The sequence below is a fragment of the Camellia sinensis genome, chromosome 15, assembly GCF_055761805.1.
Source record: "Camellia sinensis isolate YWXY chromosome 15, ASM5576180v1, whole genome shotgun sequence".
NCBI classification, from domain to species: Eukaryota; Viridiplantae; Streptophyta; class Magnoliopsida; order Ericales; family Theaceae; genus Camellia; species Camellia sinensis.
In genome coordinates, this window is record NC_138975.1 from 133,843,561 (window position 1) to 133,864,040 (window position 20,480).

At 34.4% G+C, this 20,480-nt stretch overlaps 1 protein-coding gene across 2 annotated transcripts; it reads right to left on the reverse strand.

The window, feature by feature from the left end:
* Positions 1 to 885: 885 nt before the first annotated feature.
* On the reverse strand, positions 886 to 6,829 carry LOC114273125 (F-box/kelch-repeat protein At3g06240). 2 transcript variants are annotated; one of them, XR_014357004.1, is made up of 5 exons: positions 5,332 to 6,729; positions 4,042 to 4,261; positions 3,224 to 3,706; positions 2,769 to 3,097; positions 886 to 1,222 (listed from the first exon to the last, which is right to left on the reverse strand). XR_014357004.1 is itself a non-coding variant. In XM_028214883.2 (4 exons), the coding sequence occupies exons 1-3, from the start codon at positions 6,495 to 6,497 to the stop codon at positions 2,774 to 2,776; spliced, it is 1,710 nt and encodes a 569-aa protein (XP_028070684.2). In that variant the 5' UTR covers positions 6,498 to 6,829; the 3' UTR covers positions 886 to 1,222; positions 2,769 to 2,773. The 2 variants fall into 2 exon arrangements, 1 of the variants encoding a protein (XP_028070684.2); XM_028214883.2 differs by lacking the exon at positions 3,224 to 3,706 and having other exon boundaries at positions 5,332 to 6,829.
* Between the last annotated feature and the right edge of the window lie 13,651 nt (positions 6,830 to 20,480).

Below are 20,480 nucleotides of genomic sequence, written 5' to 3' on the forward strand. Positions count from 1 at the left end.
CATTTTTATGACTCATTTTTTCAATTCTCTTAATTCGTTTTTAGAATGGAAATGGAAAGGTGAGGTGCAGATGGATTGGTGGTTGAAGAGTTGATTGTCAAGCGTAGAAATATATATTTCTGTTAGTGTAATTTTCTAGTGTTGATTAGAATGTTACGTTTAGAAAAAGCACACTAAAGAATTTATGTGTTTCATTGATTGGAGTTTTTGAAAAAATACATTAAGAAGTTTTTTTGTGAAATGTTACATTGTTATGCTTGACAAAAGTATACTAAAGAGTTTTGTAGTGTGTTATATTGGAGTGTTATCTTTGAAAAAAATATATTAAGAAATTTTTGTATGTTACATTAGTTGGAGCTTTATATCTGAAAAAAATACACTAACAAGTTTTTTTAAAATGTTACGTTGTATATTTGAGAAAAAAGTTTATTAAATTTTTTTTTAATATATTATATTTGAATATTACGTTTGAAAAAGTATACTATTTTTTTTTTTAATGTGTTACATTAATTAAAGTATTATGTTTGATGTGTTATATTTAAGAAAAGTATTAAAGTGTTACGTTTTTAGAGTGTTACATTGAAATGTTACATTTGAAAAAAGTATACTAATAAATATTTTTTTTTAAATGCTATGTTTACTAATTTCAACATTATCCGAAAGTCCACATTTATCCCTTAACACATAACACATGTGTGTTTATATTTGATCTTTTATGTAATTCATACTAGAATATAACCTTCGAGTTAATAAGAAAAAAAAGGAAGATCAAACAATTTATAAAATCACTATTTAAGATTTATTGGTACTTTGCCCATAAGTTTTTGTTTTTGTTTAAAATCAAAAATAAAAAAATAAAAAATAAAACAGAAAACAAAAAACTTCTTTCTTGTTTGGTGTAAACAAAATACTGGGTTACTACTAGTAACAACAATATACAGTCAAAGAAAACTAGAACGCCAGTTGCAAGTCACATTACAAGATGGATAAAAAATATATAACAAAAAAAAAATTCAAATTCCATGATCATTTTGCTCCTAAAAATGATATTTCCACAGAACAGAATTCAAAACAATACAAAACCATTTCATCTGATGTGCCCAGAAAGAATCAGAATATCAGAGGTAGCTCTATTTGGTAAAGACTGAATCATATGTTACGTCATCCACTGGGTCAGGCTTTGAATCCATTGAATATTTGAAATCATTCAACTTTTTTTTACCTGCATTTGCAATCAACAAAGTTAATGTACACAAACAACTTGATAATGGATAATAAAAAGGCTTAATCTAAATGCTGCTAAAGAGATTCATATATCAACAGATCATTTGAAAGTAAGATCAATTTACCCATCAACAGATAATCTCATAACAATATTATCATTCTAGGGTTAAAGATATGAGATTGTACATCTACATTCAAATGCTGTACAACTCATTACAGAATACTTCGATCAGGGAAAGCATCCACATTAGATTTTACAATACTTTGCTTTCACATCGTTTGAGCACAACCACATACACACTCTTGAGATTGATCTTTACTTGCATATTTTGTCATTTCGATTATTCATCACAATTGAGTTTTTGGGTTTCCTTTCTGTGTGAAGTTTTAAATTTTTGCCAACCCGATTCAGCCCCCTCTGGGGTTGCCCACCAGGTTAACAACTGGTATCAGTGATTCGAATTGTGATTTTGACTAAACAGTCAGCAACCATTGTTGGGAAATTCTTCTGTAGAAGACCAATAGACCGGCTAGACCACCAGCATTATTTGATGGCACCAACTACACCTATTGGAAGGCGAGAATAAAAATTTTCATTCAATCCTAGTGTCATAGTTAATGGTCCCAAAGCACCATCCAACACCATCCACGGACAAATCATGCCTAAAGGAAGAACGTGAGTGGGATAAATGACATGAAACCTGTTCAAAAAACCTCTTTTATTGTGCTTTAGATCCTAATGAGTTCAATAGAATTTCTACATGTGAATCAGCCAAGGAAATTTGGAATTATAAAGAGATCACGAATGAGGGGAAAAATCAAGTCAAGGAACATAAGATTAGCATGCTTGTTCATGATTATGAGCTTTTTAAAATAAATATAATGAATCCATTTATGAAATGATTGAATTTGCTTCCCCAACTAAATTTCTTGACATGGGCCAAAATTCCAGGGAACTTTTCATTATTGTTTAAGTAGCAGGGCTGATGAATAATTACACAGTCAGTTGGTGGCCCGACCTTCCAAACAAACATCAAAATTTTTTAGTGCTCCACTTTCCTTCTAATTTATTAGAAGGATTTGGCAACCCAATAACCCTTTTGCTCTATTGACCAGTCCTTGCTGAAAATAATATCGGACACCTCAAGCAACAATAATGACCCACCATTCCTACCACCATCAAGAGAAACCCATAAAACATACTCCAACAACACTTCAAAACATCAGAACTAACAACAAGATGAGGTTTTGAATAACTCTAGCAAATGTAAGATAATTAAAAGATGATATAAAAGTATAGCTATCCATGAAAGTATATATATGACAAAAATCTGAAATAATTTTGCCAATAAGAAATAATTTATCCAAACTCTTCAACATATTCATTTTATCTAACAAGATACTAAAAACATAATGTTTCCAACTTGAACTACACTACAAAAAAAAAAAAAAAAAAAAAAAAAAAAAAAAAAAAAACTCATAACTATAGTAATAACCCAAATTACACAATTCAATAGAAATTTTTAGTAAGCTTTGGATTGTACCTGGATCATGGCTGCGCATTAGCAGACGCCTGCACTGTAGGTATGAATGGTTTGCTAAAGGTCTGCAATAATTGATCCTTCATCTCAGACAATTGCTTCAGAAATTCAGTAGATTTAGCCCTTCTTTTTATTAACTCTGCCTCATACTCCTCATCGCTCGTACAATTCTTGCCTTGACCTGAGGAAGTGCAGCCATTCAAATCTTTGCCCTTGACACCTACACCCCTGCCAAGGACACGACTGTGGCTCAGTTTCTCAGCAGCCACCTCACAATTATTCACCATGGAACTTTGAGAAGTGGCAGTGAGCCTCGTCGAATCGATTTGTTCCTGAAAAAAAATATTAGAAACATAAAGAACATCACACAATAACGGATGAATGCCGAAAATTGCATAATTATATTGCTTTATTATACAGGCAAAGCAAAGTTACATTCCTTTTATGTTAATTCCTACCTTAAATTAAAGTGGAGTTCATGAGGAAAAGGTGGGCCTGATTCTTGGAAAGACGATTTGCCTGGCTTAGATGAAAACTAAGCCAAGTGCAGACAGGAGACGCGTTTCAATGTGTGGGCCCAGCTTTAGATACACAGTGTCAGCATGAATTAAAGGTATTCTTGGCCAATGAGGTAAAAGAGGGAAAAGACTTCAGCATTTACTCTTTAGCAAAAGCCATGGTGGGTCAGCATCAATGACAACAGCGTTTTAGCTGTGTGATCAACACACCCATCGTAACAAAAGAGACCACATGCTGATTGGAAAATATATATTAACGGTGGCTGAGCACTCCAGCTGTGCGCCAGTGACACTTCATCACTCATGAGACCCTAAGTCATATGAACTAGCAATTTGACTCTTTAACATGCTTTGGGCCATGTTCAAAATGGTTCGGTTCATATGAAGTAGCAATTTGACTCTTTATTGCATTATTCTCCATAACTTGCAAATAAACACCCAAGCAATCACCATTACATGCACGAAAATATAACTCACAAAATAATAATAACTAATTCAACTTTTTTTCAACATCCCGAACAAGTTTTGAGCGATATCTTATCCTACAAATATGCTTCTCTAGCATCCAAGTGCTAATCCCACTCGTTCTGAAGAAAGAAAGTATTAGTGCCACTTCCATACCATTTGCGCAAGAAGTGGATAGTTTTCTCTAAGGTTCCTTAATACCTATTATCATGAACCTACTTTTCTTGTATATCCATTAGTTAACTCGTCATAAAAAATATCCATAAGTTAAATGGAAGTTGTAAAAAACTTACATCGCTTGGAACTATAATGGGTCGCATTTGCAAAAAAATAGTCTGGAGTTTGGCATAGACCTCAGCGTGTTGTGGAGGCCCCATTCTTGCTATGACTTCCATTGCTTCCTCTACCTTTCCCTTTATTTCTTTTAACTGGAGCTCAACTTCATTTGTCTGCCTTTGAACATCAGTATTAAGTGCCTTTATTCGTGTTTGAAAGCCTTGGTCAAGAGTCAACCTAGAAACCAGAAAATTAAATTCACAAGTTATCAATTCATATTGATAAGAATTCCACCGCGTTACAACCTGATAACAATTCCCATAGCCAGGCGTGGAAATCAACATGTCAATCTAACCTTCTACAAGAAAAAAATAAGAAGGATATATAACCATACATAAGTGACTACTATTCCATTTATCACCAAATTCACTAACAGTTGTATTATTTATTTACTTTTGATAAATAAATTTTTAATTATTTTATGTTTAATTTAAGGTAATGAGAAGCATCATTAGGATTGGAGTGTGGTTTTTAGTTTATTTTGTCATAATTGTTGTTATGCTGGTATTTGTCTCTTAGTTTAACCATTATTCAATCAACAATTTATGTAATTATCCTATCATATTAATAAGGTTTTTCTTCCTTTTTTCTTTTTATAAGAAACAAACTTTTATTCAATAAAGGAAGTGATCACCAATTTTGTTGGACAAACAGTTCAATGATACATCAATGAAACAAAGATAAGAAATAAACTCCACAAAAACAAAAATCACAAACAAACTGCAATCCAAAGAAAGAATAATATTGAAATTTCTTTGTGGACAAAGCTTGCAATGAAGCTACAAACTGAAGCCTCTCCGGTAAATACTCCACTTTCTCAACTTCATATTCAAATAAGGGAATATAATATGGCATGTATAAGAAACAAGGTGTCACAAGTTAATTACATAATGTCAAAAAATCTTAGTAAGTCTTACCAGAACGAAAAGAGTCAAAGACATCTCCAGATTGAATATGGATTAGATGTTACAAGTTCAACATATTAAAACTATAAATACCAACACTTCGTCTATTTTCCACCATTTTTTACTAGCTAATATTTAATCCCATTATCAAACACTACCACAAAACAGTAGTATTTAACAATGCTGACCGGTCTTCGTAGCATTCCAGAACAATTTAACATCCACAACCAGAATATTAAGGTTTGACATATATGCACACAACCAAATCTAGTGGTATATACTGTGACTAAGATAAAACTGGGAAAAGCAAATGTTGAAATTTGAGTTGAATCAAGCTTTTACCTGTCTTTCCTCTTCCTGCTCACTCGCCTTCTAGAAAATGCATCATTTGGTTTGTTGAGTAAGATTAGGTTCTCCTCGTAAGTATCAACAACAAAATGGTTTGAAGTAGCATAAATTCCCAAATTTTTAGTTTGTTGGCTCGAAGGGTCATAAGAAGAAAGCACCCAATCACTTGGTGCTTTTGTCTCCAATAATATATGACCATTATTCCGTAAACCTAATACCTGTGTAATTCCTCTGCTTAGATCAATTGTGAACTGCTTATACAAAGAATCAACTACACCATACTTTTTCATTGTCCAAATGGAACAAGACTTGAATACAGCACTATCTTCGTAACATAACAGAGAAAGCAATCCCCCGAAAACTGAAGCCCGGACCTCGGTTCTCGGGCCTACAATACCATCTGGTAACATCATTGTTTGAAACACCTCATCACACAAATCAAACGACAAAATCAACGGATCATTGGATTTCTTCATATTCGCAGCAAAATGAACAGCCCCTTCTAAATAAGCAGCGAATCGGCCTGAATAATCTATAGTAATCCCATCCGGATAAGAGTTTCTCCCCGTGCTAGACATTTTCCATAGGCCCGCATTAAGGGAATAAACCTCAATGTGTATTATTGGCTCCCCATTGGGCAGTTTAGTTCTGTTGGCTATTGTAACCACCTTATAATCATTGCTTCGCGGATCAAATCCAAACCCATGATAATGCATAGAGGTCTTGATCGTAGGTTTGGGCATAGCCATGGACTTTCTAATCGATGGGTTCCAAAGAAAAAACCGATCTTGTTCGAAAAGGCAAAACAAACCTTTCGCATACCCAATTGCGAAAAAAAAGTGAAGACGACGGCTCTTTATTGGGATTTCAAGTTCTTTGTATTCATCAAATGATTCATCAGTATCAATACACAATTTGTAGTGCTCTGTTTTGGTATAAGGAGTAGAAACACATTGCCTAAGTATCATGAGTGGGAGATTATCATAGCTGTTATTGTAGGTATCGGAAGTGAGCGAGTGATTGAAGTGGGTGTTGATGAAACTAGGGCTTGTGATAAGAGAGTACCAAGATTTGGAAACAGACCTGAATTGGATTAGGGGTTTGGTGGGTAGTCTGTGGAGGATTTCAACCATGATTTCGTCTGGGAGAAAGTCCGACATTGCTATTCTTCTTCTACTTCTTGTTGTTGGATGCGAGAATGAGGAAGCAGATACAGATTCTGTGCCCTAAACCTAAATGTTTGAATCAACCTCAGCAGTGCTTTCTCTTCTTCTTCTTATAGGGATTGAGTTTGGGGCTCACAGATTTTGGAATTGGATTGGGGGTTGTTGACGGCAGTGCTAGGCCGAAACGATATATATTCCTCGGAAAACTTGTTTCAAATTGTTGTTGAGAGATGAGGTTGTAATTTTATGTTTAAATTTTAAATTTTGCTTTTTTGATTGAAAATATTTAAGTTGTTTAATGATTGAAGAAAAGTAATCGGTAATTTTAACTGAGGGTTGTCCCGAGTAGTCGATAGATGTGCTCCTTACATTATTATTTAGGATTCGATTTTTTTAATCAAATTAGTAGGAAAATATTTTTTTATGAATTCTCTAATTTTAATGTGGATGATTTGCGTGTAAATTAATTCAAATATCCATGATTATTGAATTAAAAAAAAAGTAATTAGTAATTTCTCTAGCTCTAACATGGATGATTTGTCTTCAACTGGATGAAGAAAAAAAATTCATCAAAGTGTGCTTAAGTTGATCCGAACCCTCAAAACAACTTAACTCTAGAAAAAAAATATTCCCTCCGTCCCATAATATTAGTCCCTTATTCCATTTTTCATTGTCCCAAAATATTAGTCCCTCTTCAAAAATCAAGTACAAAAATAATATAAATTTCCCATTTTGCCCTTCTTTTAAATTCATAAATAATATAAAAAGTACAATTATGACATTGATATTCTCAAAAAAGTGTACTATCAAAGGGTAATTTTGGAAAATCAACTTTTTAAAAGTACAATAATTGTACTACCAAAAAAAGTTGGATTCCCCAAAAGGGACTATTATTTTGGGACGGAGGGAGTAGTAATTTTGGATTATAGAAAAAAAAAAAATTATTAGATTATAACAGTCATTAATTATTAGATAGGAAGAGCATTATTGAAAGAAGAGAAAGAACCAAAAAAAAAAAATAATTCACATTGATATCAGTAGGATAGTTTTAAAAATTTTCTTTAAGAAGCATGTTGGTGATAATTACATATAAAACATCAGAAAATACAAATAATAAAAGTTACAATAACTACTATAAGGGCTGAGGCGCGGGAAACTCGCTCTCTTTAAGGAGATTTAAGCCCTCTGCGATTGGGTAAAGTCTCACACCGGTGCAGCAAAAAAAATCTTGATTTGTCTCCCTCATGATACAACAGCCCGACTAAGTCGTATGATTAACCAATACTGCACAATTGATTGAACCTAAAGCTTTATCACATACACCCTTTTTATTTGCCTGATAATCTCACATAAAGCATAACAAAGTAACAAAACTTCTTCTCATATCACCCAACATAGGAGATTAGCCCAATATATAAAGCCTTTGTTTGGGAACTTGGTTTGGGCTAAAATAGCCACAAAAAACAAAATAGGCTATTTTAGCCACAAAAAACAAAACATCAAATCCAACCCATAATCATTACAATCCTCTCTCACAAAAAAAGCCAAAAAAGCCAAAAAGCCAAAAAGCCCTTCCCAAACCAGGCTAAAATAGCCCAGGCTAAAATAGCCAAAAAGCCAAAAAGCCAAAAAGCCAACCCACTTCCCAAACGGAGGCAAAATTGAAAACTTGTTAGACAAGATTCTTGGTGGATAAGTTAACTAGAGACTTAACCAAGACTTGGTGTGGATAAGAATTAGTTGGAGACTTGACCAAGACTTGATGGACTTGAATGGTGAGCAAACTTGGTAGAAAAGAAAAGAAAAATAACCTATAACACATTATAATATTAAAATATCTGCTAACATTCTCCCATCTATTTTAATATTATAGGTAACAAAAACTGAGATTATTAGACAAATAAGGATATTATGCATCGTGGTAGGTGTGCTCTGGATTGAACCTCCATTAGTGAAACAATAATATCTACTCCAGAGCCAATAATATACTCAGCATTGAACTACGACTGCTTAAGGGAAATAAATAATTATTGCACACACATAATATTCCAGGTGTTCATATAAGTTTTAAAAACTAGCACATTGCGGCCTTGTGCGATCCCAGGATTCATGAGTGTGTTTGAGAATTAGCCCAAATCTCATAGGTAGCGGCCCCACTACCACACTCACATAGGTAAATTCTGTCAAGGGTGCTCCTGTAACTATGACACCCTACTCAATAAGAGTTACAGAAATTCATTAAGAGTTTTTTTAATAACTCAACATTTACAACGTTACAGGATAAATGCACTTACATCATAGGGATGGGTAAAAAGTAATTTAGTGCATTTCTCACGACCATCATATGATCGTTTTTCTCATTGAACCCAGTTACAGGATCTCTGGTCCCTAAGTTGAGTATCCTCATATATGGGATGGGGTTGAAGCCCATTGAATATGGCTCCTACTATATTCAATGGGCTTCAACCCCATCCCCCTCGATGTATTCTAGACTCTATCTCTTGCTAAGGCCTTAGTTAATGGATCTGCAAGATTATCACCAGATTTAATATAATCCACATTTATGATGCCATTATTCATATAAGATCTCACAGTACTGTGTTTTCTTCTGATAGGTCTGGATTTACCGTTATAATAACGGTTATTAACTCGACCAATTGTTGCGGTGCTATCACAATGAATCAATATAGGTGAAATCGGTTTTTCCTAACAAGAGATTTCATTTAACAAATCTCTTAACCAATTTGCTTCTTCACTAGCTGTAGCTAAAGCAATAAGCTCAGCCTCCATTGTTGAATTAACAATAATGGTTTGTTTTTTCGATTTCCAACTTATAGCACCACCTCCCAATGTAAATAAGTAACCAGTGGTTGATAATGAATCACCTGACAAGGTATTCCAATCGGCATCACTGTAACCTTCAAGTGCTGCAGGATACTTATTATAAAACAAGCCATATTTTATAGTACCAGATAAATATTTCATAATCCGCTCAATGGCTAGCCAGTGATCACTACCAGGCTTGCTAGTAAACCTGCTAAGTACTCCAACTGCATAGACAATGTCAGGTCTGTTGGAAATGGTTATAAAATTCTAGGTAAAACCATAATTTTTTCCCTATGTTTGGTCTATTTTTTAGGTGGGCCCCGTGCGTCGATTTTCATGGGTCAAAGTGGTAACGCGTTCTATGCCGTGTTGTGATTCACATGGTATATTTGGTTGCTCAAAACCATTACCGAGTGAATGAAAAATTGAAGCCAAAGTGTGCTCTATGGAAATGGAGTTTTGGTGAAAATTCCTTATGGTTGTAAAATGACTTGTCCCACATTGATTTGGTGAGAAGTTTTGAATGGGTTTATAAGGCATGGGTTTGGTACTTGGGGTATGCCCCAATGGGTACCCAAGTGTTTTAGAGGGAGAGGTTATGGGCAAAATGGGCTAGACTTAGTGGACCCAAAAATCACCACACACGCGCGCGCGCGCCGCCGTCCGCCCGGTCGGGCGGGCTGGGCCTGGCCTGGGCTTGGATGCATGGTGTGAGGTTGAGTTGGGCTTATTCGGCCCAATACTAATCTTTTTGAGCCAAAAACATTTGAATTTAATTTTATTTTTGGTAAAATAAAATCCAGAATTCAAATTAAACCGAAAATAAACTGGTCCGGTTTTACTGTACACCCAAACAGGGCCCTTCCCCTTTTTATCTGTTCAAATTTGAATCCAACAGGTTTGTTTCTATTTATTCAAATTGAACAGGTTTCATATCTGTTTAAACAGGTTTTGCACCTGTTTAATTCAAACCCAACAGCCATAATACCATCTATAAATAGGACAGCCCTCATTTGGATTTTGCAACTCTAATTTCGTCCTTCATAATTCTACAAATATTCTTTTCATATTGCTGCATTGTTTTCTTCTGTGAGAGAGTATAAACACTGAGTGTGTTCATTAGGCAAACAATTTGTAGTAGATCATTTTATCATGGGAGATAGACGTCCGAATTCTGAAAGCACCGTGGAGAGGATGAATTTGTCTTAAGAACACAGTGTCAAACATTGGACTTGATCAGATAATTATTCAAAGAAATTAATCAAGTAAGTTGTTTGATTTTATTATTCTGTTTTATTTGTTTATTTAATCAGATTTTAATTTTGTTTTTATAACAAAATAAAATCAATTTTATTTATTTATTTTTATTTCGAGTTTGATTTTTGTAATCAAACAAAATTCTTTCATTTCTTTTATATTCCGGTTGTTGTTAAGTACACAACATAATTTCATCTTTTTAAATACAGTGAAGATTGTCCAACAATCTTAAGACAGATCCGTCCTTGGTATCTTCATTGTATTTAATTTTCTGTAATTTCATAAAAACATATTCTAGTTAGAAAAATAAATAGTGATTTATGCTATTTGACAGATAGTAGTAATATACTGTCTCTTTTCTTTGACAACTAGTAGTAATATACTGGTGTCATTAACAATTGCAGAATATTAATTTGTACTACAGAAAATTATTGTGGTATTTTATTTTCTAGTTTTAGTAACAAGAAAAATAAAATTATATTATTTTCTAGTTTTAGTAACAAGAAAAATAAAATTATTTTGTGTTATAATTTATTTTCTGATTTTAGTAACTAGAAAATTAATTTTGTTAATCAATCATGTAACTTTGTGTTTCGGTTACAATCTGTACATTTTATACGTGACTTACGGTTTTGTTTGGAAGGTCACTTAAACCGTTTGTGAAAAGGTGTTAGTACTTGGAAGTATTTGATTCTGGAATTAAATATTAGTTTTACAAACTAATTTTATTTTTATTACGAAAAACCTTTATGGTAAGTTTTTTCTTTATTGGTTTACTGATTTATTCTTTAATTCTGTGAATAGTTTCTGCACTTGAGTCGGAAAATATATATATATATATATATATACATTCACAAGAACATTTTAATGTATATTTAATTAGTTTATTTATGGACTAATCAAACTAATTAAATAAAGATATGTTTTAAAGTTTAAAATTTAAAACACGTTGAATTTTATTTATGGGTTTTTTATCTTATGATGAAAGTTATGAGATCATGCATGATTAATTTATTTTGTTAATTCATTATTTTTAGTTGATGCGTTTGATATGCATGTATTGATATCAACTCAAGTTATTTCTTTAAAAACTAATGTCATGTGAGTTGGAATGATAAATTGATATGTTGACTTTGAACATAAGCAGATTAATTTGAATATTTTTCATCAATTTTGAATGGGTGTTTAAACACTAGAGAAATTTAAACATGAAGATGTATGTAGTTATATCGTTCCATTTATTTGGAAGTAAATTTAAGAAATTTTTTTATTATTAGTTTGTTTTAAATTTGTAACATGAGATGCCATTAATTATTATTTTACTTGCGTAGTAGAATTTGTTAAACCTTAAAACATTATTTTAATATGGAAGTGTATTTCTTGCATTAGAAGAGATAATTTAGTTTTCTTTTATCACAAATATTTTTTGTGATAGTGTTACTTATTCGTAAATGAGTTGCAAGAATTTATACAATCAAATGAGATTTTTGATTTATTCATTTCCTAGGCAAAATTTTTATGAGGATATGATTTTGTCAAAACATTAATTCTGATTTGTGTAGTCATAGTTATTTTGGAATTTTTATTTGAAATTTATGAATCAAGCACATCATAGACAACAAGTGATGGATGTTTTATGTTGATTTATATTAGAAGTGATAGGGGTGGTGAATATGATGCACCATTAAATGAATTTTGTACACAACATGGCATTATTCACCAAACTACAGCACTCTTATTCTCTACAGCAAAATGGAATTGCTGAAAGAAAGAATAGAATCCTAAAAGAAATGATGAATGCCATGTTACTAAGTTCAAGCTTACCACAAAACTTGTGGGGGGAAGCAATATTGTCTGCTAATTATGTTCTTAACAGAATACCCCATAAGAAAACCAACAGCACTCCTTATGAATTATGGAAAGGTCGGCTGTCTTCCTACAAATACTTAAAAGTGTGGAGGTGTTTGGCAAAAGTTGAAGTTCCTGTTCCTAAAAAGACTAAGATTGGACCAAAAACAGTAGACTGTGTGTTTATTGGTCATGCTCAGAATAGTAGTGCATATCGGCTTTTGACTTATAAATCAGAAATACCTGATATAAATGTGAACACTATTATAGAGTCAAGGAATGCTGTGCTTTTTGAACATGTCTTTCCTTACAAGAAAAGACAGAAATTAAGTTCACAGGAAAGAACTTATGATTGTACACAAAGTCAAGAGACTAATGACAATCAAACACAAGAGACTAGTAATGGTCTCGACCAACAAAATTTAACTAATGATGAACCAAGACGAAGTAAGAGAGCGAGAACATCAAAATCCTTTGGTCCAGATTTTCTGACATACCTGTTAGAAAATGAACCTCAAAGCTTTAAGGCAGCAATGACAGGTCCTAAAGCACCTTTGTGGAAAGAGGCTGTTAATAATGAAATTAAATCCATTATGCAAAATCATACTTGGGAATTGGTGGATCTTCCACCAAGTTCTAAACCTCTTGGATATAAATGGATATTCAAGAGAAAAATGAAAGCAGATGGTTCAATAGACAAGTATAAAACAAGACTTGTAGTTAAAGGTTACAGACAAAAGGAAGGTCTAGACTACTTTGACACATATTCTCCTATGACAAGAATAACATTCATTCGCATGCTTATTTCTATAGCTGCGTTGTTTAATTTAGAAATACATCAAATGGATGTTAAGATAGCTTTCTTAAACGGTGATCTAAATGAAGAGATCTATATGGAACAACCTGAAGGGTTTGTAGTATCAGGGCAAGAAAATAAAGTTTGTCGGCTTGTAAAGTCTCTTTATGGATTAAAACAGGCACCTAAGCAATGGCATGAAAAATTTGATCATGCAATGCTTACTAATGGGTTTAAGATAAACGAATGTGACAAATACGTCTATGTTAAAAACACTGACCAAGGATATGTCATAGTTTGTCTTTATGTAGATGACATGCTTATCATTGGAAGCAGTCAAAACATGATCAAATCAACTAAGCAGATGCTTAACAAAAGATTTGATATGAAAGATATGGGGGTTGTAGATGTTATATTAGGAATGAAAATTACTAAAACATCTGACAGATATGCATTATTTCAATCACATTATATTGAGAAAATTCTTGGTAAATTTATCAAGGATGATTTGAATTTAGCTAGAACACCTGTAGACATCAGTCTTTATTTATCGAAAAATAAAGGTGATGCAGTGTCTCAGTTAAAATACTCCCAAATCATTGGAAGCCTAATGTACCTAATGAATTGTACTCGTCCTGAAATAGCTTATGCTATCAGTAAATTGAGTAGGTACACTAGTAACCCCGGAGAAAACCATTAGAAAGCGATCATTCGGGTTCTTAGATATCTAAGATTCACTCGTGATCATGGTTTGAACTTTACTCGATATCCAGCAGTACTTGAAGGTTATTGTGATGCAAATTGGATATCGGATACAAAAGATTCAAAATTCACTAGTGGATATGTCTTTACTCTGGGAGGCGATGCTGTTTCTTGGAAGTTCACGAAACAAACATGCATCGCACGATCCACAATGGAATCCGAGTTCATTGCTTTAGACAAAGCAGGAGAAGAAGCAGAATGGCTTCATCACTTCTTAGAAGACATTCCAATGTGGCCAAAACTTGTGCCAGCTATTTGCATTCATTGTGATAGTCAATCTACAATAGGCAGGGCACAGAATCATATGTATAACGGTAAGTCACGACATATTCGTTGTCGACATAATACCGTTAGGCAGTTGTTGTCAAATGGAATAATCTCAATAGATTATATAAAATCTAAAGAGAATATTATGGATCCGTTAACAAAAGGTTTGACAAAAGAGCTAGTGTATAGTTCATCAAAGGGGATGAGATTAAAGCCTATTACATAAGAGTCGTCATAATGGTAACCCTACTTATATGACTGGAGATCCCAAGAACTAAATTCAAAGGGACAACTAAGTTATGTATGGCTCGCCAGAAATCACCAAAGGATTAAGTTCCTACCCATTCTTATGGTGAGAGTGATATCTGCAACATGTGTTGTCTGCAGGGGTATAAGGATAAGCTTTACTTTTAATGATTACTTATATCTTGATTAAGGCATAAAATCAAGACGAGTATAAGGAGATACTCACAATAAGAATCACCTATATGAGTGTCGAATTGGGGCCGGTTCTATGAGAATGAAAAGGCTAAATTCTTTAGAAACATTCATGAAAACCAGGAGCGTTCAAGGCCAAAATGAATACAACAGTGAGAGCCACGATGTGTTAGAAGATATTTTGTGTGAAATCTATTGTCTTGGCTTACACAAACGGCTGAACATTTCAAGGCATCACGTCCATTGGTTAGCCAGTAAGTCCGATAGGTTATCACTAAGGAAGGTTCAAGGCCGAAAGCTACCTATCCTGATGCAAGATATTTTCGACTTATACTCTTTCGATAAAGTCTGCTTATTGTTGCATTTTCGTTGTCATCAAATTCTATTCATGTGGGGGATTGTTGGAAATGGTTATAAAATTCTAGGTAAAACCAGAATTTTTTCCCTAAGTTTGGTCTATTTTTTAGGTGGGCCCCGTGCGTCGATTTTCACGGGTCAAAGTGGTAACGCGTTCTATGCCGCGTTGTGATTCACATAGTATATTTGGTTGCTCAAAACCATTACTGAGTGAATGGGAAATTGAAGCCAAAGTGTGCTCCATGGAAATGGAGTTTTGGTGGAAATTTCTTAAGGTTGTAAAATGGCTTGTCCCACATTGATTTGGTGGGAAGTTTTGAATGGGTGTATAAGGCATGGGTTTGGTACTTGGGGTGTGCCCCAAGGGGTACCAACATGTTTTAGAGGGAGAGGTTATGGGCAAAATAGGCTAGACCCATTGGACCCAAAAATCACCACACGCGTGCGTGCGCCGCCGTCCTCCGTCCGTCCGCTCGGGCGGGCTGGGCTTGGGCGCGGGTGCGTGGTATGAGGTTGGGTTGGGCTTGTTCGGCCCAATACTAATCTTTTTGAGCCAAAAATATTTGAATTTAATTTAATTTTTGGTAAAATAAAATCCAGAATTCAAATTAAACCAGAAATAAACTGGTCCGGTTTTACTGTACACCCAAACAGGGCCCTTCCCGTTTTTATCTATTCAATTTGAATCCAATAGGTTTGTTTCTGTTTATTCAAATTGAACAGGTTTCATACCTGTTCAAACAGGTTTTGCACCTGTTTAATTCAAACCCAACAGCCATAATTCCATCTATAAATAGGATAGCCCTCATTTGGATTTTGTAACTCTAATTTCGTCCTTCATAATTCTGCAAATATTCTTTTCATATTGCTGCATTATTTTCTTCTGTGAGAGAGTATAAACACTGAGTGTGTTCGTTAGGCAAACAATTTGTAGTGCTGCTATTGTTTGTAGTAGATCATTTTATCTTAGGAGATAGACGTCCGAATTCTGAAAGCACCGTGAGAAGACGAATCTGTCTTAAGGGCATAGTGTCAAACACGGGATTTGATAAGATAATTATTCAAAGAAATTAATCAAGTAAGTTGTTTGATTTATTATTCTGTTTTATTTGTTTATTTAATCAGATTTTAATTTTTTTTTTGTAACAAAATAAAATCGATTTTTATTTATTTATTTTTATTTCGAGTTTGATTTTTGTAATCAAACAAAATTCTCTCATTTCTTTTATTTCTTTTATATTCTGGTTGTTGTTAAGTACACACAAAATTTAATCTTTTTAAATACAGTGAAAATTGTCCAACAAGATCTAGTACAGTCAGTCGCATGATGCAAGCTACCAATCATACTAGCATATTCCTTTTGATTAATTACATCCTCATCATTTTTAATAGGAAATAAACGCACATAAGGATCAAAAGGAGTAAGAACATGCTTGCAGTTATAAAAATTATATTTTCTCAAAATTTTCTCAACACAATGCGAGTGATCAAGAAATATACCATTACAAGTTTTGGTAATTTTCATTCTCAAAATATAATTAGCCTCATTAAGATTTTTCATATCAAAATGGCTACTAAGTATATTTTTAGTTTCCACGATGATATGCAAATTAGAGCCAAATATAAGTAAATCATCCACATAGAGGCTAATAATGACATGTGAATTTTCTTCAGATTTATAATAGATGTATTTATCACATTTATTCGTTTTATAGCCGTTCTCAATCATGCAGAAATCAAATTTCTCATGCCACTGTTTAGAGGCCTGTTTTAAGCCATAGAGGGATTTAACTAGCTTGCACACTTTACTTTCTTGACCGGGTTCCACAAAACCCTCAGGTTGATCCATATAGATTTCTTCACCCAGGTCTTCATTTAAAAAGGCTGTTTTAACATCCATTTGATGAATTTTTAAATCATGAATTGCAGCCACTGCAATTAACAATCTAATGGATGTGACTCTAGTAACCGGAGAAAATGTATCAAAAAAGTCAAGATCTGTTTGTTGTTTAAAACCTTTTGCAATAAGTCTTGCTTTATATTTAGCAATAGTTCCATCCGGTTTAAGTTTTTTTTCTCAAAACCCATTTACAGTCAATAGTTTTACAACCTGGTGGTAAATCTATTAATACCCAAGTTTTATTGGATAATAATGATTCTACCTCATCATTTACAGCCTCGTTCCAAAAAACAGAGTTAGGAGATGCCAAAGCTTCTTGTAAAGTTAATAGAGTTTCCTCCACATTAAAAACATGATAATCAGGGCCAAAATCTTTTTCTAATCTGGTTCTTTTACTCCTTCTAGGTTCAAAAACTGCAGTGTCTTGGTTTTGTAAAAGAGGAGTAGAGGAACCAGTTTCAGATAAAATATTTTCTTGATAATTTTGACCCCCACTATTTTTAGATTTAAAAGAAAATTTTTCTTCATGAAAAATTGCATCACCTGATTTAAAAATTATTTTGTTTTCCATATCAAAATATCTATAGGCTGTACTATTTGTTGCATATCTAAGAAAAGCACAAGTGGCGGCTTTCACACATAATTTAGGTCTTTTAGGGTTCACAAGTATAACAAAAGCTAGACAACCCCAAACCCTCAAATATCTCAAATTTGGCTTATGCCATTTCCACAACTCAAAAGGTGTAACTTTTGTTTTTTTATGTGGTACTCTATTCATAACATAACATGCAGTTAAGATTGCTTCTCCCCACAAATTTGAAGGAGCACCTGCTTCAATTAGCATAGCATTTGTTAAATCAGTTAAAGTTCTATTTTTCTTTTTTGCTACACCATTAGATGCATGTGAACATGGTGGAGTAGTTTCATGGATTATTCCCAAAGACTGAGCAAACGAGTTGAATCCAAAAGATTCATACTCCCAGCCTCTATCACTTCTATATCTTTTAATCTTTTACCGAATTGATTTTTAACTTCAAGAAGGAATTCTTTGAATTTTTCAAAAGTATCACTTTTATTTTTCAACAAGTATACATAAGTGTATTTTGAAAAATCATCAATAAAAGTGATAAAATATCTATTTCCACCACGTGTTAAAATTCCTTCAAATTCACATAAATCAGTGTGAATTAATTCTAACAATTCAGTATTTCCCACCACACTTTTATGAGGCCTTTTAGTTATTTTTGCTTGACTGCAAACTTCACATTTCTCAAACTTATTTGTTAGTGTAGACGTCCCCCGAATGCCCCGAGAGGGTTAGTCCCGTTCTGTTCATTTGGGGTTACCACAGTTCGGACTCGACTTGTGTCACGGTTCTTAATCTGAACCAAAGAGTCCAAATCTGGCAAATCGTTTTGAGAAACAGATTTTTGAAAAAGTAGTGCCAAACATGGACTGCTTTGCCAGATACAGAGTCGCCACCTAAATATTTTAAAATGAGGGAATTTAGGAAACCCTGACTCAGTGCCGAAGGCCACATGTCCGTCATCACCGGAGTTGTCTCGGCTCGGGAGCTTGGGTACGATCGGGAAGGTCAGCTATGAGCACCCCCTTTCGCCCGGTCCGAAGACCGGCCTCTACTAACTGCGATATCCATTTTTGAAAACTTTATATGTTCTTAAACCGATTGTTAGCCTAGAATTACTATGTTATGCGCGCAGCAAACAAGTATAGACCAAATCGCCCAAATTGGAATAAAAACATTTCATATTTATTTTGAAAACGGTTTGCTACTCGCAAGTAGGCTAAAATACAGATTTTGCAACCCTCAAGTGGGTTTTTGGAAAAGATGGTTTTGCCACTATCTAGTGGGCTTAAAAAAGATTGCAGTTTTAACGCATTATCCCAATTGAAGCAATTTGACCTCCACCCACAGGCATTCAAGCAGTTTATCTCATGTAAACACTTAGCCGCATGGCAAGCATACTATTATGGCAGCATTCACACGCATGTTGGATGCTAAAGCATAACCACTTACATTGTACTCCGTGCCAAAACAATAAACTAGTTAGCAAATGTGTATGTCCTAGTTCATGTTATTTTGCCTAATGCAACACATACAAGATGCAATTTTAGTTAGGCTCGGTTAACCTAAATATGGCATACGATATGCAACCAACTGATTCATGTATTCAATTTTGAATTTTGAAAATACGAGTGCGGTTAGTATGATGTACCGAGCCCGGTGCATGTCAACAAATGCATGAATGCACGCATGCATATCATAAGGTATGCTAATTTCGAAAATGCCCTAATCTACCATCATAAGTAGGTAAATAAAAGGGAAGAAAGAAATGGGGATTGGAAGACATACACACACTCACCCACACTTATTACATGTTTACCCTCACTCAGAGGGTCCGAATGAATATTACAGTCCCAGATAATAAACAAATAAAATTATTACAAAAATTTCTAATTTAATTTAAAAGAAAAGGTGGCAAAGGAAAGAAAAGGGTAGCCGCAGCCTCTGCCTCGGGATGCGCGAATGATGCATGCTCGAATCCGTCTCGTCCGGAAAACCCGTACTGTACTCCTGCCGCCTCTGTTTGTACTGCCTTGTCTTTCTGAAAATTGCCAAAGTACTGGAGCAAGTTCCTTGCATCCTGCAGAGCACCACCGGCCGGACAGAATTACCACCGGCACTTCACAATTCCCATCGGCATTTGTTGGATTCATCGGCACTCCAGATAGTGCCGGTCGGCACTAAATTCTGCCGGTCGGCAGAAACTTCCTGCAGAAGACAATTTGACAGCAAACAGAGAACAGGCAGTGCATGGTATGGAGTTTTTGGACACATGTAAGCATGGTCATACTTCCTATCATATTTTGAACTCAAAGAAGCATGACCTTCGATCTTTGAGCCATCAATGGTGCATGATGACTCAAGGGATCAAATTTGCCACTTAATGTAAGGATGCATGCAACAAACACAATGAACTCCGAAACCTTATCATGGCGAAGTCAAAGGCCTCGGGGACCGAAAATTAAGACGCGTTACATCACTTGTGGTATGAACGCCCCTCAACTCTCGCACTTGGTTTGACACCCCAAACCAAGTAATGCAATGCATGTTATGCAAAACATGGCTCAAAATGCAACATGATACAATGCGCAAGGTATGCCAAGAATCATGCAACTAGTATGGCAAGCATGCAATATTAGACATACAAGGCACAAATGTGATGTAAACATGGACGCTTTGAGCAATAGAATCATCATGCTACAACAACATGCGACGCAACCATGCATCAATCACGAAGCAATCATGCAAAGATGGCTTAAAATGGCAAAGGGGCAGACCCTCACCCTCCTTAAAACAGTGGCCAAAAGTGTCCAATAGATGGACCAATGTTCATGCCAACATGCAAGCTAAAAGTCCTATGGTTAAGGCACAAAAAGGAAACATTTCACTCTCATCAACATGACCACTCATGGCAAGATCAAAACAAAGTAAAAACAGAAT